Raw genomic sequence first — 24,374 nt, forward strand, 5'->3', positions numbered from 1 at the left:
CTAGGCCACATTCCCACAACCCCAAAATGGGTTTCTTCTAGGTAGCATATTGTTTTGCTTTGGTTTCAAAGACCTTTCCAAGTTCAGATACTCGTTGTTCCATTTGATCTAATCTATTGTTGAGTCCTTCAACTGTATTTTTTGAGTTTTATTCTTTTTCAGAATCTATTTTTCTTTCATAGCCTATATTCTTATCTGTTTTGTATTTCATTGCGCTATTTTTATAATCATTTATTTACTTATTTATGCTAGTACCAGGGTTTGGACTCAGGATTCATTTGCTTAGCTTGCAGCTAGTGTTCAACAACACCTCTACCCTGGCATTTTGCTGGTTAATTGGAGTCTCAAGTACTTTTCTGCCCATATTTGCTCTAAACCACAATCCTCTGGGTCTCAGCCTTCTGAACAACTAGGACTAGATTTGAACCACCTGTGCTAGCTTCTTTTAAGTTCTTACCAAGCCTTTCATCCATTTTAAATTATTTGGAATATGTTACATGTTTTCTTTTAGGGGGAGGGGGCGGGAGTTGTTTTTTTGCCAGTCCTGGGGCTTGGGACTCAGAGCCTGAGCACTGTCCCTGGCTTCTTTTTGCTCAAGGCTGGCACTCTACCTCTTGAGCCACAGCGCCACTTCTGGCTTTTTCTGTATATGTGGTGCTGAGGAATTGAACCCAGGGCTTCATGCATGCTAGGCAAGCACTCTATCACTAGGCCATATTCCCAGCCCGTTATATGCTTTTTTGTAGGCATCCTATTGCCTTTCCCCCCAGTACTTCTGTGTTCCTATTGAGATTTGCACTCTGGTGAACAGATACCTTAGCCAGTATTATCAATAGTCTTCTTAGGGGCTGGGGATATAGCCTAGTGGCAAGAGTGCCTGCCTCGGATACACGAGGCCCTAGGTTCGATTCCCCAGCACCACATATACAGAAAACGGCCAGAAGCGGCGCTGTGGCTCAAGTGGCAGAGTGCTAGCCTTGAGCGGGAAGAAGCCAGGGACAGTGCTCAGGCCCTGAGTCCAAGGCCCAGGACTGGCCAAAAAAAAAAAAAAAATAGTCTTCTTAGCAGCTTTTTCCTAAAGCTATGTCTTGGGGATGGAGTAACCAGTATGCTGCATAGTGTTGGCTTTGATTCTAGCTAGGTGCCATAGTGTACCATCCATATGGATTCCTTGGCTCTGATAATGACAAGGCATAGTATGTACTGTGTCACTGTCTGAAAAACACACAAGTGGAGACACTGGCAGTTCAGGTAGGTGTGGTGTTAACAGCAGTGAGTATGGGATACATTGTGTGGCGGCTCCTGCAACAAGGAATGGGGGTTTCCTCAGCGCCAGGGCTAGGGCTTGTAGCACTGGTAGCCCCAACAATGACAAAGGGCCTGAAGCCACGTGTCCTCCAACCTGACACTGCCTGAGGAGACGTGATAACAAGAACCACAACACCCCTGCTGTGGTGTTCCCCCTGTCCTGATGGCAGTGTTTGGGCAGGGCATGGCAGGGCAGGGAAGTAGTGGTAGCTGTGTAGGAGAGGCAGCAGCAGAAACCATGTTGGTTCGCGCTCTGCTGCTTCAGTGGCAGTGCTCACCTGGAAGCAGAACCATAGCTCCAGCTGCGGTCCTCTCCAGGCCTCCTTTGGCTGTGTGCACTCCAGGGATATGGCAGTAGGAAGAACACGGAGTTCCCCAAGACCCCCTTATATCATGTCCTGTAGACAAAGCAGCAGTGCAATTGTGGTATTTTCCTTTCCTGTCTTGTCAGTAACAGGCACTTAGTCTTCATGTCACAACACCCATCTCCAGCAGTTCAGGGCTCAGGTCAAGATAGACTTAGCAAATCCCCAAGCTACTGAAGTAGAATGTCTGTGGAGTCCCAGAGATGGGGATATACAGGGGCTCTGATGCCTAGAGCAGTCCAAGCTTCCTTCTCATTATGGCAACTGGTTGCAACACCCTAGGGAATGCTAGTACTGAGATCCTTTTCAAAAACAGTTACTTGTCCAATTTCAGATTACTTATCAAAATGGGCTTGCCATGCCTCGAGCATTACAAGGCTTTTAATAGCTAAGGGATAGTAGTATGCACTGACGGTTTTGTGGAAACCCTCCCCTATCTGTGGAACTGGAGTGGCAGATAACAAGGTATTTAGGTTTTCCTACTCTATTGACCCCAAAAATCTGAATTTTCGAAGATTCCAGTCTCTTGCTGATTTCTAGGATAGATTCTTCCATGGTCACTCATCTCAAAATGAACCTGAAACTGTAACTTTAGTTCTTTATAGCATAGAAAGTGTGTGTCAGGCATTTACTTAACCTTGAATTGCCCATTGTTGGGTGATACCAGGGTTTGAACTTAGGTCTTCTACTCGCTACACAGGTACTCTACCACCTAAGCCAAAACTCCATCCTATATTGCTTTTAGTTATTTTGGGAATAGGATCTTGTATTTTTTTTTCCAGGCTAGCCTGGACTATGATCTTCCTTTTTATGCTTTCAACATAGCTGGGATGATAGGTATGAACCACCATGCCCAACCATTGGTTGAGCTGGAGTCTAAGTTCTGTCTAGGCTGTCCTCAAACCACAATCGTCTCAATTTCCTCCTCCAGAATAGCTGGAATTACAGGCATGAACCACCACACTTGGCCTTGCTTACTTTTTAAAAAAAATCTTAGGGTTGGCGATACGGCTTAAGTTGGCAAGGCACTTGGCCAGGCGTAGCATGTATGCACAGCCCTGGATTCAATCCCTAATGCAAAGGGAGAAAGGGGTAATAAAATTCTTGCTTAAACTTGAGTAGAGAAAAGCATATTCTTTCTTCTGAAATTGCTGTTAAATGTCTTGTGAGATATAATTGTGTTTTTTAAAAGCTAGAATGTTCTAGTTTTATCCCAAAAATAATCTTGCTTTTTACTGTTTTATTCAGGTGATTTAGTCCAGACATTAAAAATAAATGACACATTTCTAAGGCAGAACTAACCTGAGCCCCTCTCCACACTGCCATTCCCTAAATAGAGTTCATCCTTCATCTCCCTCTTTTTTACTAAGAGAATTTTAGCAGTCTTTGCTGGCCTGGTGTCCATCGTCATCTGAGTATTCCAGTCTTTCCTACTTCCTTACTTAACATTTGTTTATCTTTCTTTCAGTCTTTCCTTCAGACTTCCTCGCCTTTGCTAGTAAAACTTTTCCCTGGGAGTTTGGTTAAAGATACTCCATCCCACAAAAACCCCCCAAGACTGAAGGAAGCCCCAACCTTTTGCACATATCCATTTAGTATTTTTGGTCGTTTCAGACTGACCCCGATTCTTGGAATTCAGAAGCATTCTCCAAAGAATATGGTTTTTACACAGTTTATAACCACCTTGCTTGAAGAATTACATTTGAAGAATGAAGACCTTGAGAGTTTAACCATCGTATTTAGAATGAGCGGTTAACTAAAGTGGTGAGTTGTTTTACTTTTTTATATTGGAATTTGTGAGGGAAAGAGGACGGGAGCCTCATGCATAATAGGCAAAATACTCTACCACTGAGCTATAACCTAGCCCCATATGGGAAGTCATTTTGTTTGTTTTGAGGCAGGGTCTCAGGCTCTGTAGCCAGACTAGCCTTGAACTCATACTCCCTACTCGACTTCCCTAGTGCTGGGATTACAGTTATGAACCACCACACCTCCTTGCTTGTTGGAAATTTTAAAAACCAAGTGCAGGGGCTGGGAATATGGCCTAATGGTAGAGTGCTTGCCTCGTATGCATGAAGCCCTGGGTTCAATTCCTCAGCACCACATATATAGAAAAAGCCAGAAGTGGTGCTGTGGCTCAAGTGGCAAATTGCTGGCCTTGAGCAAAAAGAAGCCAGGGACAGTGCTCTCCGGCCCTGAGTTCACGCTCCAGGATGGCAAAAACAAACAAATAAAAACCAAGTGCAGACCTCAAGGTGCCCTCAGGCTTGCTGAGGAAGGATATGGTGTTCTTCCTTTCTCAGCTGCCTCAGTAACTTCTGCCTAGTGTTTTGTGCTCCATCTTGTTGCTGTGCCTCCTTTATAGGCTCTAGTAGCTCTGTTTCTTGCATTTCAGGGCCATTCCACAAGTTTCTTCCCAGGAAGTAGCAATTTTACTTCATTCAGCTACTGCAGTGATAACTGAACATTCTCGTTCTGCTTCCCCTTTCAGTGAAATTACCCAACGCCTCCATCATCTCATATGCAGATAAACAGGTGAATTTATACATCTGTTCTTGTCGGTTCTTAATCCTGATCTCCTGAGGCCTTGCCTCCTTAAAAACTGACCATCAAAATGTCTCCTAGGTCTTCATAGCTTTCTCCCTCCTCATTTCATATGCTTCCTTGTGCTCGGACAGTTATAGAATTAATTATTGAAGAGATTCATCCTAAATTACAAATGAGACCCTTCAGGAAGCCTTTTTTCTTACTATATATATAATTTTTTTAAGGGAAACTTTTTCATCTTTGCCTAATCTCATGTCTTCTGCTGAAGCACATTTAGTGTATATCACATTTATTTTTTATTATTTGAATGTTTTTTGTTTTTGTTTTTTGCCAGTTCTGGGGCTTAGAAGCCAGGGACAGTGCTCAGGCCCTGAATCTTTTTTTTTTTTGCTCAAGGCTAGTACTCTACTACTTGAGCCACGGCACCACTTCTGGCTTTTTCTGTGCTGAGGAATGGGACCAAGGATTTCACGCATGCGCGGCAAGCACTCTACCACCAGGCCATATTCCCAGCCCCTATTTGAATTTTCAATAAAACAATCTTCAAGCAAATCTTCAAATTAGTATTTTCCAGGTAAAAAAGAAGCAGTGTTAGGAGGTATGGTGCAGTGGTGGAATGTTTTAGTATGCACAAGTCCCTGGATTCAGTTCCTAGCATCCTTTTCTTGAACCTGCTAGAAAACAGAAAATAAGGAATTAGCAGTGTAACTTCCTCAGTCTTATACTCAGAGGCCTTTTCAAGTGATCCTGAGGACCCTGTAAGGCATATTCTTTAAGGAGTAAGCTCAGAATGGCTTGAGTAAGCATAGCATTCAAGGGTTCTTTAGGAAGGTTGGATGTTTTAAGTGGCTATAGGTCTGATTAGTTACATTCCTCAATTCATATTTTTCAAATGAGAAATGGTGATGGTTTGTAAAGTGGATAAGGGAAAAGAAACTGCACTCAGGCCACTGACACTACTCAATAGGAGAGAAATGGAACACTTTGGGAAGACAACAGTGTCTACAGTAGCTGGTGAAATACATTTTAAATAATGTTTTAAATATCCTGTTTGTTTCAGATATAATTCAGAAGATAGAAGGTCAATACCTACTCAACCATGTCTGGAATTCCAGCCATACAATAGTGATGGTCTAGTGGTGAATGACTGGTCCTGGTTTTGTTCCAAGAAAGATGTTTACCTTCTCTGCCCTAACTTCCAAGGAGAACTTTTCTCCAAGGGAATAATAGAGCACTATAGCCCCTACTTACAGACCTGGTATTTTTATTTTGGAAAGGAATACTGGAATTTTAAATTGAAACTTGGATGAATGTTCTTTTTTCTTGTGGCACTCTCACACTAGGCAAGTACTCTGCCACTTGAACCTCTTTGTTGCTGTTCTGCTTTTGAGATGAGTTCAAAGCTAGCTTGAACACTCTGAAATAAATGCTCTTCCTCTTGCCTCCCAAGTAGCTGGTATTCTAGGGGTGTACCTCCATACCTAACTTGAATGAATACTCTCTTAACTTTTTCTGGGTAATTCTAGCCATCCTAACAATTGTCTTATCATTACAATACTTAGGATACTCATAGAGAATTGTAAGATGACCCTGAGTGGCCGACAAATGCCATCTACCAGTGGTAGAGGGGAAGACTCTGTGCCCAAAGATAGCTATTTAGTTACCGCACCCCCACCCCCTTGCCCTGCAGGTCTACAAGCTGAAGGTGAGGACCTGTAGCTCACTCTAGAACATCTGGAACCCATATGGACCAAATAGATCACTGCCACCAGGTCACTGCAGACCAACTGCGTCTACCTCTCACACACAACTGCCACGTTCATGTTCCTTTTGAGGAACTAAAGAATTCATTGTAAAGTACTATACTGCATCTTGGTTCCTAAATATCATTTTCTGATCTAAAAGCTCCTTAGGAAAGAAAGTGCCTAGTTCTAACACAGGGGAATTAAAAGAAAGTCTGGTGTACTTGGCAGTACCAGAAAGTGAGCAAGAGCTCTTCTGAGAGCTCCACATGGAAGCCAGCCTGAAAGAACCTCACTGGCCAGTGCTAGACTGCGTTCAGCAACAAAACATCCAAGGCCACAGGGTGAGGAGCACAATGACCAGAGTCTTGATGTCTTGTAGTGAACTAAGAAGCATGTTCTCAAATTCCCTGCAGCAGGAATTCAGATGGCACTGACCCTGACCTCTGAATACATCTACAAAAAAGGAAAATGAGCCAGGTCCTGGTTGCTCACATCTGTAATGCTAACTACTCAGGAGGCTGAAATCCAAGAATTCCAGTTGGAAGCCAGCCAGGAAGGAATCTGTGAGACTAATCTCCAAGTAACCCCCAAAAAGCTGGACGTGGGGCTGTGGCTCTGTGGTAGAGTGCTAGCCTTGGGCACAAAAGCTCAGGGACAGTACCAGGCCCTGAGTTCAAGCCCCAAGACCAGCACCCCCCCCAAAAAAAAAAAATAAAAAGCAATCTACATGAACACCTTGGAGAAACTTGCTGGTGGCTCATAGCACAGTTCTATGCCAGACCCTCTACAACACTGGCCATCCTGCTATGCCAGTTTCTAATACTACTACAGTCACTCCAGTTGCTGGATCCTCTACTGGCCTGATCCAATCAGCCTAGGAGCTGCATTTGGGAGTTACCAGTCCAGATGTTACCATGCTCACCCATGCACACAAGAGCACACAGGGGGTCTTTACATAATCCAGTCCAGGTTCTATATGTTCTCCACTGAGCATCCATTGGAGGTGACCAACATGTCTGATCTCTACTAAAATGATTCTGGAATAGGCCTTTGCCGAAAAGGCAGGGAGGGCTCTCTGGAGCCCCTGAGGTAGCTGCTGCTTCAGCATTTACACCCATTCACAGGTCCTGACAGGCCCAGCACTACACTGCCACCAGCGATAGCCACCTTTTCACTGAATAGGTGCAACCAGTGACTGAGCAGTCTATAAGTTCTTAAACAACAAAGTTGCTGGGGAAAAAATCCCTCCTCTGTGAAAAAAAAAAATAATTGGAGGTGGGGCTTAGCCCGCCTTTTGAGACTACTTTAAACTTAGTGACTTATTTTCAGAAAATAAAGTAAAAACATCTTTACTATGTGAAGGAATCTGTGCATATCATGTAACCAACCCCGGATGTGTGATGACAAGTACATTTCACCCATGTGGGGCCCTCAAACCCATAGCCTAAGGAGAAACACAAACACTGAGGGACACTTGTACAAGGTACCTGGCCAGTACTACTCAATTTCTTTTTTTTAATTTAGTGCCAGTAGTGGGGCTTGAACTCAGAGCCTTGGGACTCCCACTTGGCTTTTGTACTCAAGGCTGATAATCTACCACTTGAGCCAGACCTCCATCTCCATTTCTTTTTTTTTTTTTTTTTTTTAGCCAGTCCTGGGCCTTGGACTCAGGGCCTGAGCACTGTCCCTGGCTTCTTTTTGCTCAAGGCTAGCACTCTGCCACTGAGCCACAGCGCCCCTTCTGGCCGTTTTCTATATATGTGGTGCTGGGGAATTGAACCCAGGGCTTCATGTATACAAAGCAAGCACTCTTGCCACTAGGCCATATCCCCAGCCCTCCATCTCCATTTCTTTTTTTTTTTTTTTTTTTTTTTTTGGCCAGTCGTGGGCCTTGGACTCAGGGCCTGAGCACTGTCCCTGGCTTCTTCCCGCTCAAGGCTAGCACTCTGCCACTGAGCCACAGCGCCGCTTCTAGCCGTTTTCTGTATATGTGGTGCTAGGGAATCGAACCTAGGGCCTCGTGTATCCGAGGCAGGCACTCTTGCCACTAGGCTATATCCCCAGCCCCTCCATCTCCATTTCTTAAGACTGCCAAGATCATTAAAAAATAAAGGAGAACTGAAGATTACTACAGTAGAGACATATAAATTGTAATGTGGTCCCTGCTCTGGACTGGATATTCATGAAAAATCCAAATCTCAAAAGTGTGTCAATAGTAATAAATTAATGCATTTTCTTAATTTTGACAAATATACTCTAGAAATGCAAAAATGATGGAAAAATGGGTGGGAAGTAATGTGGAAACTACTATTTGCAACTTCTTATAAACCTAAATAAAAATATAATGGGGAGCAGAAGAACAAAAGCCAAGGACAATGGTTTAAGCCTGTAACTGAGTCAGAGATGAGTCCAGACATGAAAGTTTATGAGATTCCATCTCAACTCATGGTTGAGCACAGTGGCACACTTTCTATCCCTGCTACGAGGATTGGATGCAGTGTATGCCTGACATCCCCAATGACAGGGAAGCATTCTATGTTGGAAAAGTGCTGGAGGTGTGGCTCAAATAGCCTGTCTGCAAAGCACCATGCTCTTGAGTTCAAGCCAGTATTGTAAGAGAAGAATGAAGTCCACTGGTCAGACACTGGAGATGCAAGGACAGTAAAGACTTGTCAAAATCTTGAGCCTGGGGGCTGGGAATATGGCCTAGTGGCTAGAGTGCTTGCCTCGTATACATGAGGCCCTGGGTTCGATTCCCCAGCACCACATATACAGAAAATGGCCAGAAGTGGCGCTGTGGCTCAAGTGGCAGAGTGCTAGCCTTGAGCAAAAAGAAGCCAGGGACAGTGCTCAGGCCCTGAGTCCAAGCCACAGGACTGGCCCAAAAAAAAAAAAAAAAAAAAATCTTGAGCCTGCATGTAGGATGGGATCACAACTAGAGAAACATTTTGATGACAAACTGGTCACACTACCAAAAAGATGCAAGGTTTGCTATGGTAATCCGAGAGGGAAGGAGACTTATAAGGCCTGGAAGTACAGGCCAGGAGGTTACGATTATCCACAGAACATCAGGACAAGAAGAGACAGACAACCCAGCTAGCACCACTGGAAAGACCTAGAGGCAGAAAACATCCAGAATGTATTCTCTTAAAATTACAGAAGCCTGATATTGGAAAGTACTCAGAATTGCATCAAACATGATTAAGAAGATGGGGCCAGCTGGGGCTGGAGGCCCTCTAAGGAGTGTTTCCAAACAGATGGGAAATAGGATGACCCAAACTACAAATGAAAAACTTAGGAAGGACCTTGCAGAGACATAGCACTGGCCATGCAGGCGGTGAGGACCCATGGGGTTAATGGAGCGGCTGTCGTGCACTCCATGGCATCCAGAGGTGGTGGTCCTCCCGATGAGCAGGCTACTGGACTGGAAAGGGACTCTAACAATATGCTGGCCCCCAAAACAGCTTCAGGCACTGAGGAAGATACTAATTTGGCTTCATCCATCATAATAAGCGGACAGTGGGCTGCATCGGTGAAGAAGAGAACCCTACTGTCATCTGGTTCTGGCTACACAAAGGAGAAATTCAGTGATGTCCATGTGGTTGCACTAGATGGCCAACAGAATCCCATACTAATGTTCTTAAAATGTGCTATAAAGAGGCTGGTAATGTGGCTTAGTAGTAGAGTGCTTGTCTAGCATGCATGAAGCCTGAGTTCAATTCCTCAGTATCACATACAGAAAAAGAACTTAGCAACTGGAAATGGGATGGCTAGGTGAAAGTGGCACAGGAGCTCTTCCCGCTGAGCCATGTGGCCTTGCCTCAAGCCTGTAAGAGAACCCACTCCAAGGGTGCTAGTTTTCATCTTGCTTCCTAGAACTTCTCTAATCATAACCTAAGCAAGAGAGAAGAGTGCATGACTTAAGAAGAAAGCCAGTCACCTTACATCTTCAAGAAACTGCACTCCCTTAGGGCTTGCAAAAAAACCCATGTCTTGCAGACCAAAAGCAGGTTCTCAGTCACCTAGCTCCAGTTTGCATAATTAAAGAAAGTGGAAGCTGGTTATTTTCTAACTCACAGAGACTGACAGACACAAGACAATGGTGAAATGAGGCCTTGCGACACTGCAAGTTTGTACTGAGATGAACAGGAAAACCCAGCCCTGCAGGAAAGCCTAGGTGATCCCTCCCTACTAGGCCCACATAGCCAAGGCAGTATCTGCTTCAGATACTACAAAATGAACACATAAACAGTTTATATAATATTGTGTCAGTGTGTAGGACTTTTCAGAGGGAAAAAAGTGACCAACATCTTGTTTGCTTGCTCCCACATCCTTGCTCTCCACGGCTTTCTCTCACTGTCCCATGAACAATTACCGTATTTGGGGAAAAGTGAACTTAAATTTTAGAGAGCTCCATACATTATGGTCACAAGGAGAGAGGAAAGTCTGTCTTCAAAGTCATCCAGAATGGGTCTCATCTTTATTTTCCACAGTGAGCTTCCAGATAAAGACTGCCTTTGTACACAGTCTTGCTACTACTACAAGTTTGAAAAAGACTGAAGTCTAAATACTCTCACTTTAAAAAGGAAAGTTAGGGTCTGGGAATATGGCCTAGTGGCAAGAGTGTTTGCCTCATATGCATGAAGCCCTGGGTTTGATTCCTCAGTACCACATATATAGAGAAGGCCAGAAGTGGCGCTGTGGCTCAAGTGATAGAGTTCTAGCCTTGAGGGAAGAAAAAAAAAAAAGCCAGGGACAGAGCTAAGGCCTTGAGTTCAAGCCCCAGGACTGGCAAAAAAAAAAAAGGAAAGAAAAGAAAAGAAAGTTAGGGCCAAAGAAGGTGGTCAGCTAGTTTTAGCAGAGCAATTGCTAAACCTTTTTCTCAAAACTTGTCTGTGACTTGTCCTACTATGCAAGAAAGAATAAACATGACACAGCAAAGGAAACAATCACAAGAGTGAAGAAACAATCTACAGAATAGGAAAAAAAATTCACAAATACAGACCTGAAAAGAGGTTAATGTTCAGAATAAGGAATTTCAAACAATAGCAATTTCTTTGCTAACCTAATTAAAAAGTGGCAATCTAAGTATTTCTCAACAGAAGATACACAAATGTCCTCCTACAGGAATATGAAAAACTGCTTAACATCACTAATAATCAAGGAAACGTAAACAAAAAAACACAATGGGATACCACCTCCATTTCGTAAGAATGACCATTATCAAAAGGCCAAAAGATGGCCCTGGCAGCTCATACCTAATTCTAGCTACTAACGGGGCTGAGACAGGAAGATTGAGGATTCAAGGCCAGCATGGGCTACATGGGGAACCATCTCAAAAAAAAAAAAAAAAAAACACCACATACACAGAAAAAGCCGGAAGTGGTGCTGTGGCTCAAGAGATGGAGTGCTAGCCTTGAGCAAAAAAGAAGCCAGGAACAGTGCTCAGGCCCTGAGTCCAAGCCCCAGGACTGGCAAAAAACAAACACAAAAACAAAAACACAAATAGAACTACCAATACGCCCTTTAGTTATATATTCAAAGGAAATAAAATAGGTAGTGGAACATCTGCACTGCCATGTTTATTGTAGCACCATTCACAACATCCAAGAATGGAAGCAATAGTGTCTGTTAACCGATAAATGGGTAAAGATAGTACACACACACATAATGCAATGAAATGAAAAAAAAAATCCTGTCATTTATGATGACATGGATCCAACTATAGATAAAACAAGCCAGGTACATAAAGAACAAGTATTGTATGATCAAACTTGTGGAATATTTAAAAGTTAATTCTGGGAATATAGTCTACTGGTAGAGTGCTTGCTTCACATGCTTGAAGCCCTGGGTTCGATTCCTCAGCACCACATATATAGAAAAAGCCAGAAGTGGCGCTATGGCTCAAAGAGGTAGAGTGCTGGCCTTGAGCAAAAAAAGAAGCCAGGGTCAGTGCTTGAGCCCTGAGTTCAAGCCCCAGGACTAGCCAAAAAAAAAAAAAAAAAAACAGTTAACTCATAGAAGAGGTAGAAGGTGGTTACTAGAGGCTGGAAGAGAGGGATGTGGACAAGTCAACCAGGTACTAATCTACAGCAAGAAGTTCTGGTATGCCACTGTGTAATAGTTAACTACAGCTAACAGTGATGTACTGTATATCTCAGAGAGCTAGAAGAAATTCTTTTGAGTGTTTACCAAGAAATGATATGTGAAGATACAGACATATTTAACCTAATTTAAACATTATATAATGGATACACATATAAGAAAAAAAATCACATGATATCCCACTATTATATACAATTTTTATATGTGTTTTTGTATTTTTTTTTTAAAGCAATGAAGAGGGGAGGCTGGGAGAAAAAGGGGGGGGAGAGAGCATAAGCACTAGCTCAAAAGAGGGCTCTATCCAAGTGTCAGTGGCTCACACTTATAATCCTGGCTACTCAGGAGGCTAATACCTGAGGATCATGGTACAGAGCCAGCCCCAACAGGAAAGTCTGTGACTCTTATCTCCAAATAACTACCAAAAAGCTAGAAATGGTGCTGTGGCTCAAAGTGGTAGAGCACTAACCTTGAGCACAAAAGCTCAGGGACAGTGCCCAGGCCCTGAGTTCAAACCCCAGGACTGGCACAAAAAACAAAAACAAAAAACAGGGCTCTTCAGTCAGAACAAACAAAAAAAAAAAAACAGGGCTCTTCAGTCAGAACCACCTGGAACTTCAGCACACCTTGTCTGGGTGAGCTAAACTGAGAATCCTTCCTATTTTAACTCAGCTGCCTTATGTGAGCTTGCAAAAGGGTGCTTGAGTTAAGAGTACTGGCTCAAGGCCTAGAGGGTTTCTGTTTGGAGACTGAGCGTTCACTCTGGGTTGAGAGAAGACAGGATGGGCAGCCCTAGGCCTTCCAGTGTTTGGGAAAACAAGTCATTTACTTGACGGGAAGCAAACAGGGCAGAGCAGAGTGCATAGCAAGCAGGAGAAGAAGCTATTCCTAAGACCTTCCTTTTTTCAAAAAATAATTTTAATGATTTTTCTTTTTATTTTATTAATTTTATGTTTATGTGGAACCAAGGAATTGAACCCAGAGCCTTATGTATGCTAGGCAAGCACTCTACCACTAAGTTACATTTCCTGCCCCAAGACCTTCCTAACCTCTGCATTCAGCACAAGCAGCAAACACACCTATCACAACTGTGTTCTCCCTAACTAAAGCCTTGAACTTTTTTTGTGGAAAGTAACACACCAAGAAAGCCAGCATTAGATATGGCCTAGTGGCAAGAGAGCTTGCCTCATATACATGAGGCCCTGGGTTCGATTCCCCAGCACCACATATACAGAAAACGGCCAGAAGCGGCGCTGTGGCTCAAGTGGCAGAGTGCTAGCCTTGAGCAAAAGGAAGCCAGGGACAGTGCTCAGGCCCTGAGTGCAAGGCCCAGGACTGGCCAAAAAAAAAAAAAAAGAATCCAATGTATATCCTACAAAATTAAGAAGGGGAAGGGAAGAGGTAAAGGAAGAATGGATAAGAATGTTGAAAGGGTTGGACACTAGTGACTCACACCTATAATCCTACCTACTCAGGAGTTGAGATTCAAGGATCACCATTCAAAGCCAGCTCAGGAAATAAAGTCTGTGAGACTCTGATCTCCAATTAACCACCAGAAAACTGGAGTGGCCCTGTGGCTCAAAGCAAATAGCCGGGGACCGTGCCCAGGTCCTGAGTCCAAGCCCATGTCCAACAAAAAAAAAAAATATTTTTTTTGTTGAAAGGAGTGACATTGATCAAAATAAACTGTATTTATAAAAAAAAAAAAAGCCAGCATTGGTGATACATTGGTGACAGAAACAGATGTCTACAAAATAAGGGTTCGGGCCACTTTTTGACTAAATACACTCCCTACTACTTATGACTAGGGTGTGGCTCAAGCAGTTAGAGCACTTGCCTAGGAAATGCAAGGCCCTGAATTCAATCCCCAGTACAGAGGGAGGGAAAAAAGTGCTTTTCTTGGTCACTCTATCTAGATGTTAACTTCTTTTTCTTAAGGAAATAAAATCAATTATTCTGAGCCAAATATAAGTAACATGGCCTCAGGCTATGGAGTCAAGTTATGCTGAATGACATGTTCCAGTTTTGATGAAAGGATATTTCTCTGTATTTCTGTTTTCTGGTACATCACTGCCTATTCGTCTTTATTATTTTCTTCTAATTCTAGGAAAAATGGTTCCTCTTCTCACTTTTTAGGATGGAAATTCAGACATTTACTTGAGAATTTTCCTCTTTCCTAATATAAGCTATAATTTTTTTAGCTGTTTTTGAAAAGTTGTATTTTGTCTCCAAGCAATTAAGAATATCTTAATTTCCCTTTGTGATTTCTTCTTTAAAGTGTATTATTTCTCCGAAATATTTCTTTTATGACCTTCTTTTTTTTTTTTTTTTTTTTTTTTTTTTTTGCCAGTCCTGGGCCTTGGACTCAGGGCCTGAGCACTGTCTCTGGCTTCCTTTTGCTCAAGGCTAGCACTTTGCCACTTGAGCCATAGCGCCACTTCTGGCCGTTTTATATATATGTGGTGCTGGGGAATCGAACTCAGGGCTTCATGTATATGAGGCAAGCACTCTTGCCACTAGGCCATATTCCCAGCCCTTTTATGACCTTCTAATATAACTCCATCCATATAAAAAAATAAACCTGTATAATTTCACTCATGTTAGATTTGAGGGGTTTTTTTTTATATAGCTCAGAGTATATTCTAATTTGGTAACTTCCTAGGTACCAACAGAACACTATAGAGTGTACTATTCCAGTCAGTTAAATTGATCTTGTTCATATCTTCTAGTCCTTACTGATTTTTGTCAGTTTCTTCTATTTGTTACTAAAAGAGGAAACACTGGAAGAACTGTAATTACAGACTCATCTAGCTTTTCACTTTGGTGTAGCTGAGTATATCTAGGAGCTCTATTATTGGGTACATACACACTGAGAATTGTAATAGCCTCTGATAAATTGTACTCTCAGTACTAGATTTCTTGTTCTGAGGTAAACTTTTGTATTAATATTCTTTCTTGTTAAGATTTGGTATTAATATCCTAGCTTCCTTAATTTTTTTTTCCTTTTTTCGGTGATGGAACCAAAGGCCTCCCATGTTCACATAAGCTAATAAGCACATGCTCTACTATTGAGATACACCCCAAGCTCAACTTTCTATTCTTTTTATCCACCTGTTCATTAATATTTTAAGGGAATTTTCCTCATACAGATCACAGTTTGATCTGGCTTTTAGCCAGTTAGCCTTATACTTGTTGTGTTTAGGCCATTTTATTTTATTACTATGGTTGGATTTAGCTGTCATTAAATCAAATAGTGGTGTTTATCTTTTATTTGGTCCTAACATCTCTGAGGGGTTTAGCTTCTATTTGTCTCCACTATGAAGGCTACTACTAACAAGGACTGGGGCTTGAACTCTGGGCCTTTAGCTCTTGACTTGCTTTTTCACTTACAGTTGACATTCTACCCCTTGAGCCACACCTCCAAGTCCAGTCTCTCTCACATACACCCACTCCATTGCACCCCCCACTCCCCCCTGGTTAGGTGGAGATAAGAGTCTAGAATATTTGTATTCCCAGGCTGGCATCAAACTGTGATCCTCAGACCTCAGCCTCCTGGTAGCTAGGATTATAGCTGAACTACTTAACATTTCTCATAATGAAAGTCTGCTCAAAACACCTTCCTCCAACTACTGTTTTTACATCAAAGTTTTTATTTGGCCTTTGTTTTTCACCTGATCTTTTAACACAGATCAATGCCATTCTAATACCTCCTGCTTTTCATACCTTTAATCAAGAAGTCCGCAGTATTTCTAATCTCTGCTTTCCTATGCATAGTGTGTCTTTTTCCTCTGGCTTCTTTAAAGAATTTTCCTTTTATCACTGGTTTCAGTAACTTACCTGCTTTGATGTGAGCTTTTTGTGTGGGTCTGACCTGCTTAGCACTCATTAAACTTATTGGTTTTTTGTCTTAATTCATTATGTTTAGAAAAATTCCTTCCACTGTTTCTTAGTACTTATTTTGGCAGTTTACCAAGACCCCAGTGTAGGCTTCAGAAGCTCTTTTTCTGCATAATTCTCCCTTATCTGGAATTTTTCCTTGCAATATTCAGCTGCCTTTACCTCTTAAACTCCAGTATCCCTCTCTGAACTCAGTGGACCACAGTGCTCTGTGCAGCATCTCCATCTCCTTGATTAGCATGTACCACCTTTCATAAAAATCAACAGGGTAACCAAACTCAGCACATTGTTTTCTTTTTTTCTTAGAAATTACAGTCCTGCACTAATTCTAGTCCAGTATCAGAAAACAAACTGTATTACACATTTTTTCCAGCTTCTATCCCATCATGGTGTAAAGCAGTACATTTATGTCCTCCTGTTTTCCTCCCCCAACAAAACCTACGACCTCAACTACCAGTGCTTAGTCACTGGGCTACATCTCCAGCTCACACTTAGGCTTTTAAAAAAAAATCCATTTACTAGAAAGGTAAGTGATGAAGAGGAAGGTGTTGAGAAGCTGAAACAATTTTAGATAGAATGACCAGTAAACATAAATCCCTGATTAAAAGCAATGATTTTGCCTTTCTGGGGAATTGAAAAAACCTGAGGTGCCTGAAAGCAGGAAGAACAGAGGAATAATCAGATGAAAAGCAACCAAGTGCTATGTTAGGAAAGCCTTTGGGCTGTGGTAGGAAGCTTGGAAGCTACAAACTGTAAGTTTGGGGGATGACAACACCTTTTACAAAGATCACTGAGCCTTACACAAAGTTGAAGAGAGGCAGAGGATGCGAACAGGCCAGCTACAGGGAACTGAAAGATCTAAACGGGGTAGAAATTGAGAGAAGTGGATGCATTTGGAGACTATTTTTCACAAATAAGACTTCCATTGGGTAAACTGGGGAGTAAGATGATAATTAACCAAGAGTTGCTAATATGGGCACATCCAAAAGCAGAAAGGTCAGCATGGGTTGAAGAAAGCCTGAGGAACGCAGAATGAATGAGAGCTGGGCTTGAGAATTGAACATACTGGTGAAGAAAACAGGAGACTCACATTTCAAAATCAAGGAGGTGAGAATGAACTTCCACCGTTTAGGGGGCTTGGTACTTTGGAATATTATGTGTTGGGAGATTAAACACTAAGTAGCATGAAATGTGAACAAGCTGGACCATGCGAGATTTGGAAATCACAGCAGAGTGAACCCTGTACTCCTGGTACCTAATCCCCTGAGCCCTTTCTCTGCATTCTATGGCTAGACCCATGCTCACTGGCTGTCCCATGTCAAGGTAGACTGGTGACTAAGTGGGGCGGGAGCAGAAAACAGGTCCTTGGCACATTCACCATCCATGGAACATACGGTAACAGCTAAAACTGTATAAATGCCTCAGACAACAGGAAATTATCCATAAGCTCTGAGCTGGAGGAATCAGCTGGCCTGTCATAGCACCACATGGAAAGAAACTCCAGGGCCAACCAGCTAACCACCCACCAAAGCCGGAGGGGTGCCCCTGCCACCTTTTCCTTCTCTTCTTCTCCAGTGTCTAGCAGCCCAGAATTTCCTGTCTCCACCTGGTGCCTCAAATACCAGCCACTCCCACAGACCCCACTTAGCCAGGGCAGGCTTACATGGTGAGGCCCTGCCCTGGACTGTAACAGTACTGCCTGCCTGGGGCTCTCTGCTATCTCAAACATGCTGTCAATAGCAGTAGATGCCGTGAATGTGATTATTTTTATCTGTTTACTTAACAAATAAATGACTAGCCATGATGTGAATTTTGGGGATGGGACAAAAAAAAACCCTCAATGTCCAAATGGCTCCCCTCAAGGGTGACCACACCCTCTAAGGAGACAACAAAGCCTTTTACTTTATTGTGCATTATGGAGCTGGGCACATTTCCTGTACCATTTAATGTTCAAAACATTCACCTATTACAGTAAGCATTCTTGCTTACATTTTACAGATGAAGAAACCAGAAGTCAGTAACTTCAGGTCACACTGGTAACAAGAAACAGTCATTCCTCCCACCCAGGGCTGACAGATCCCAAAGCCCTCAACCTTTTATGTCACAGATCTAGAGTGCTTCTGTGGGCAAAGTCACCAGACCGACCACCTGCCACCAGGCAGGGCAATATAGCAACTCTTTAGCTCACACTCCCACATTAACAGGAAGCTGTTTATCAGATTAACAACCCGCCAGATCCCACAGCAGAGAGCAGGGCTTGAGGAAACAGAACTGGGCTTGGCTAGGCCTTGTGTGGGGGCCAAGGACATAGGGATGTCCTGGCCTTGGAGCAGGAAGGTCACTTGGGTGTATCTCCTTACCTAGGGGTCACCATTGTGTCCTTTGACATCAGGGTCAGCATCTAGTGATGGGAAGAACACAAAACTTGGAACCAGGTAGGCCTGTGTTTGAGTCCTGACAGGCTCTGTGTCTTCAGACAAGCCACTCAACCTCCAAGGCTGAAATCCTTCAGCTGGAGAACAGCTAAAGGCACTGAATGAATAATGATATACTTAGTGAACCTACTGTAAAACCCGCACGTTAGCAGTGCTCTCAAGCAAGAGCTCTCGCTCCTCTTAAGTATACAGGGTGACCATTACAGGTTCCATTTGTCAGATGAGCAAACTGAAATGTCAGCAGATTGAGCAGCCCATAGATAAAAAGAAGTGTGCCAAGGTTTTTTCCACAACTTTTTTTCTATTCACAAAAACAGCTCTCTCTCCCCCAAACTGTTAAATTTTGCCTTAAATTTGTAGCTGTCTAGAGACTACTCATCAACTTGTTCCCCCCCCCCCAAAAAAAAGCTTGTCATGCCTGTCTCTCTGCACACAAATCAGACTACTCATCATAAGGCAATCAGGTCAAGGAAAATGGGAGGTAAATAGAATGGGCGGTATATAACTCTCTCCAGAGCTCTCTGTTGGTGCAGAATCATGACTCACCTGAGCTCTTTTATGAAGGCCAGATGCTGAGCATGTCTGAATTGCTTCAAACTACTGCTTCTTCAGTCTATTAGTGGTAGGGAGGAGAACAACTAACATTCATATATATGTATACATACATTTACCAGGAAATGTGTTATATTGTATTCCAATCAGGATTTACCACAAGCCAAGAGCACCACACCTAATGAGTAGGACAAACCCAGCCCATTGTCAACAGAGAAAATCCATCTCAAACATAAAAGATTTTAAATCAAAATGGATGTTAGAACATGATTCTTGGCACTGTTGAGTAGCTGGTGCTCCCTCTAGCAGCAAAGTGAGAGTTGCTTTGGCACTAAGACTTCATCTTGGATGTTTTAGGAGAAAGGCAATAAAGCCTTCCAAAGGGTTATAGGGGAAGTGATCTCTATACAGACTGCATCTGCTCCCCATCTAGGCCTTTGAGAACTTCTGGTGTGGCCTCTGCTCACCAACAGCTCATTCCCTGGCTGACACATAAGCCAGCAGTTCTTATCTCACTCAATTCATGAACTATACCAGGGGCGCAGCTTATATATTCCAACTCGAGATTTGTGTTGGCCTAATATCCAGAGATATTTTGCAGTTTCTTGTCAACTTCCAATATAGCAGCTTTCTCATTTGTTCTCTTTCCCTGTAAGTCAGCTTTCTGTCACTGTGAACAAATACCTAGGATAAAGAACTTCTAAGAAATAGGTTTATTCATGATCATTTACCCTTGTTGCTTTGGGCCTGTGGGAGCACTGTACATTGCAGCAGGAACACATGATGGAGGAGGCCTAACCACCTCATGGAGCCAGCAAAGGAAGAGAGGGAACAAGAAGGTGACCAAGGGGGCTGGGAATGTGGCTTAGTGGTAGAGTGCTTGCCTAGCATGCATGACGCCCTGGGTTCAATTCCTCAGTAGCACATAAACAGAAAAAGCTGAAGTGGCACTGTGGCTTAAGTGGTAGAGTGTGCTAGCCTTGAGCAAAAGAGGCTCAGGGACAGTGCCCAGGCCCTGAGTTTAAGCCCCAGGAGTGGCAAAAAAAAAAAGTGACCAAGTCCTAATATACTCTTCAAGAGAATATTAAAAGGATACTAAAGGTTCCACCATCTCCTAATAGCACATTGGCTTGGACTAATTCTTAAAGAATACAAACTAATTCTCTTAAAGAAGGTTTACAAATGGGAATATTCAAGATCCAAATGATAGCTAGGTGTGGTTGCATGTGCCTGCAATCCTAGCAACTCAGAAGGCAAAGATGGGCGAATCAAAGTTTGAAGCTAGCCTAGGCAAAAAAGTTTGTGAAATTCCCATATCAGTAAAAAAAGCCATTCATTTTGGCACACACCTGTTAGTAGAGCTAAGCCAGAGACATAGGTAGAGAGATCATAATTGGAGGTTAGACCATGTTTTTAAAAAAAAAAAAAAAAGAAAGAAAGAAAGCAGGGGTCTGGGGATATGGCCTAGTGGCAAGAGTGCTTGCCTCTTATACATGAAGCCCTGGGTTCGATTCCTCAGCACCAGATATATAGAGAACGGCCAGAAGTGGCACTGTGGCTCAAGTGACAGAGTACTAGCCTTGAGCAAAAAGAAGCCAGGGACAGTCAGTGCTCAAGCCCTGAGTTCAAGCCCCACGACTGGCAAAAAAAACAAAAAAACAAAAAAAGCAATTAAAAAAAAGCATGAGGGGCTGGGGATATGGCCTAGTGGCAAGAGTGCTTGCCTCCTATACATGAGGCCCTGGGTTCAATTCCCCAGCACCACATATACAGAAAATGGCCAGAAGTGGCGCTGTGGCTCAGGTGGCAGAGTGCTAGCCTTGAGCAAAAAGAAGCCAGGGACAGTGCTCAGGCTCCGAGTCCAAGCCCCAGGACTGGCCAAAAAAAAAAAAAAAAAGCATGAGACCCTATTTTGGAAAAATAAAATAAAAAATAAAGCAGGGTGGGAATATGGCCTAGTGGCAAGAATGCTTGCCTCATATACATGAAGCCCTGGGTTCAATTCCCCAGCACCAGATATATAGAAAACAGCCAGAAGTGGCGCTGTGGATCAAGTGGCAGAGTGCTAGCCTTGAGCAAAAAGAAGCCAGGGACAGTGCTCAGGCCCTGAGTCCAAGGCCCAGGACTTGCAAAAATAAATTTAAAAATAAAGCAAAAAGGACTCGGTGGTAGAACACGTGCCCAGCATGTGTCAGACTTCATGTTCAAACTCTGGTATTGACAAGAAAAAAAATTTTTTTTAATCCTAACTAGAGCATTCATTCTTCCCCTAGACTCATGCCCACCTCAAGGCAAAGTGCATGTAACCCATCTGCTGGCACTCAAAGTCCTAACACTTCCATCATTACTCATAAGTCCAAAGTCTCTTCCAAGACTCAAAGCAAACTCAGATGTTAGCCCAGTAAAAGTCAGAAAGTGACATACTTCCAAGGTTCCTGGCACAGGGTAAACATTTCCATTACAAAAGAGGGAAATAGAAAAAAGGAGCAAAGCAAAAGTGAGAAAACTCAATCCTAAGTCTCCAGTTCAGCATCCAGGGCATGGTGAAGTAGAATGAGGGCTCACAGGGGTGTGGATGGTCCAGCCAGGATGGTCTCTCCCGCTGAGGCCACGTGGCCACTCTCTCAGAAAAGTTCTGCATGTTACCCTACAGCTTCTCTTGACAAGCATTCCATAGTCCTGGCATCACTAACTTCCTGTGATCTCTAGCACAGCTTCAGCCTCCCATTTCCCTGTTGGGGACGCTGACCTACCACTCTGCCTGGCCTTTCAGGCTTCCCTTTGATTTCAACAGAACAACCTCATGACTGTTACATTCTGAATCCACCAAGGCCTATGGCTATCCTGAGACCTGCTGGAACCTCTGACAATAATCTTGAGGAAGCAGTTCTCTACCCTCTCTGAGGGAGCATAGTGCCCTGGGGCTCTGTTCTCAAATCAAAGTCTTTAGAGGGGAAAAAAAAAAGTTTATACTTTTATACATGCAAGCCTTAGGGTGGATTCCTGAGATGCTCTATAGGCATCATACTAATCTCTTCAGCAGCTATAACCTCCTGGTCAGCATCTTTAAACATGTGGTGGAATATCCAAAGTCCCAGTAGAGTCTCCATCTTCCCTTCTTCCTCTGTCTTCCTCTTCCTCTCTCTCTCCCAGTCCCCCACTCTCCCCTTTTCTAGCCAAACCAGAAGTTTTCCAAATTTTTCAGCCTGATCCTCTTTGCTGATTGTCAAAGTAAATTTGGCTTGATCAGCGAGTAACACCTATACCACTGTCTGAATGTTGTGCTCTCTTGGAATTTCCTCTGCCAAACAAATGAGTCTATCAGCTTTAAACTTGGCCTCTCACAATGTCTCAGGGCCTAGCAAAAACAAAGCCAAATTATTTGCCATGATAAAACATGGTTGGCCTCTAGTCCAATTTCCTCTGAAACCCCACCTGTCCACCTGTCTATCATCATTCTGAGTTATTATCAGACTCACACATTAAGCTCCACTTACAATAATGTTGTAGGTTTCCTCTAGTCTGCTTCTCCAAACCTTTCGAAATTCCTACCACAGATCAATTCCCAAGGCTTCTGACACATGGTCACGTATAATCACAACAATGACCATACTTTTCCCCACTCTAGTACCAATTTTGGGGGTTAGTTGGCTTTCCATCACTGTGGCAAAATAATCTGAGACAAACAATTTATAAATTTCTTTTGGCTTAGATTCAGTTTTCAGTCCATGTTCCCTGCCCCATTGCCTTTGGGCATGTAGTGGCATTGTCCATCATGGTGGGAGCTCATGGCAAAGGAGGCCTACATGTCATGAAACCAGAAAGAGAAAGAAAGGAACAAGAGTCCCAATTTTCTCTTCAGGGGAAACCCCTGATGGCCCTGGACTAGCGAGCAGAGAACACATAAGGACTGTGAACTTGACTATGGAATGGAATTTCTATCACTTTGGAAGTTGATATAGGCTTGAGACCTGGATTTAGTCCACCAGACACCACTATCGTCCTTCTGAATTTCAGGTTCTAAATCATCTGATCTATAAAATGCAGATATTAATGGCTCTTTGGTGGGATATATGGATAAAAAGTAGCTGTTATTATTGTCAGTGCTTCTCTCGGGCCTGGTATCCCTGCCCTCAAAACAGAACAGTCAACATCGTGGACTCAAGGGCAGCACCCCCATGCTTTGGCTTTCTTCCTGCACATAGCTCCACACTGCAGCAGTCCCTTCACCTCAACGTCTGCAGTGTCCTCAAATTTAAGCACCCAAGGCATGGAGATCCAAGTGCTGGGACTACCCACAGAAGGGCCTACAGAGATGACACCACCCTTCAGGTGTGAGCTGCCTGAAATGACACAGCAGCCAGGACTGATCCAGGCAGGGGAAGACCAGGAGAGGCTAAGGAGGGTAAGAGCTGCCTGAGAGAGATTTGGGGAAAGCTGGATAGGGCAAGACATCCCAAAGTCCAAGTTGAGGTTCCAGAAGCTGGCCTCAGCACTCCTGTCAGAGCATTTGCAAGAGCATTCACCATCTCCTGAGACTGAAAGCCTTTAGATGTTGCTGTTCATAATTTTCTGGACACAGACCTTCCCCAGAGGTCCTTAAAGATCTAGACTAGACCATATCTACCTGATCACCAACGCACACAGTGTATCAGTACTTGGATTCAGAATCCATGTGGTAGTTACTGGGTTTAAATCATGGCTCTTCCACACACTGTGTGACCTTTGGTAAAGTACTGTACATTCAAATCCTGTTTTCTCACTAGAGATGGCAAGATGAGCATTAAATAATATGTGCAAAGTGCTAAATATGAACCACCATCAAATGGATACCATCACACTCCCTTCCACACTGTCAGGTCCATCCTGTTGTTCTTGACCACACATCCTGTCTGCTGTTTCTGGGTCTTCCCAACCTCCTCCCAACCCAAGGCACTTGTACTTCAGGAGATTCAGGTGGTAATAAGAGACACAATCACTCATTCATGCAAACTGAGCACAGCTGGCCAGGTCTTCTATTAAGTGTAGGTCATATCTAAAGGGATTCCACGGGGTCTCCTCTATACAAGGCTCCACACTAAAGAGACACCAGTACAAAAGAGCTTGTAGTAATGCAGCACAGTAATTCAGGACTGGTGAAAGAGGACCTACTCACCAAATCTAGGAGTTTCAGGGAAGAGGAACGCATAACATGAACCTTAAAGATGAGTGGATACTGGCTGAAAGAATGAAGGTGAGGGAAGAGGAAAAGAAGATGTGTGAGCAAAATCAAGGAGGCAACCTAGAGCTTGGCATGTGTAAAGAAACACAGGCAGCTATGAACTGCTGGAAAATACAGCCTGTAGTAGATGCCCAACTAGCATTTATTTGGTTAAGCATAGAAGAGTATTTATGGGAAATATATCAAACTGTTCATTATACTG

At 43.2% G+C, this 24,374-nt stretch overlaps 1 protein-coding gene and 1 long non-coding RNA gene across 4 annotated transcripts in view; one reads left to right on the forward strand and one right to left on the reverse strand.

Moving 5' to 3' along the window:
* The window catches only part of Rpap2 (RNA polymerase II associated protein 2), a 73,166-nt gene extending 67,494 nt beyond the window's left edge, over window positions 1–5,672 (forward strand). For 2 of the 3 annotated variants that reach the window (XM_048351962.1, XM_048351963.1), the window contains 2 exons: window positions 3,288–3,437; window positions 5,281–5,672. In XM_048351962.1, coding sequence (XP_048207919.1) covers window positions 3,288–3,429 — 142 coding nt within the window. In that variant the 3' untranslated portion in view covers window positions 3,430–3,437; window positions 5,281–5,672. Of the gene's footprint in view, window positions 1–1,141; window positions 1,252–3,287; window positions 3,438–5,280 lie in introns of those variants that run through there. The other variant, XR_007211677.1, reaches the window with a different exon arrangement.
* Window positions 451–18,648, reverse strand: LOC125355544. Its single transcript, XR_007211678.1, has 3 exons — window positions 17,220–18,648; window positions 6,005–6,007; window positions 451–462 (listed from the first exon to the last, which is right to left on the reverse strand). It is a non-coding gene; the product is annotated as an uncharacterized LOC125355544 (long non-coding RNA).
* Between the last annotated feature and the right edge of the window lie 5,726 nt (window positions 18,649–24,374).

This window comes from Perognathus longimembris, chromosome 7 (assembly GCF_023159225.1).
Source record: "Perognathus longimembris pacificus isolate PPM17 chromosome 7, ASM2315922v1, whole genome shotgun sequence".
NCBI lineage: Eukaryota > Metazoa > Chordata > Mammalia > Rodentia > Heteromyidae > Perognathus > Perognathus longimembris.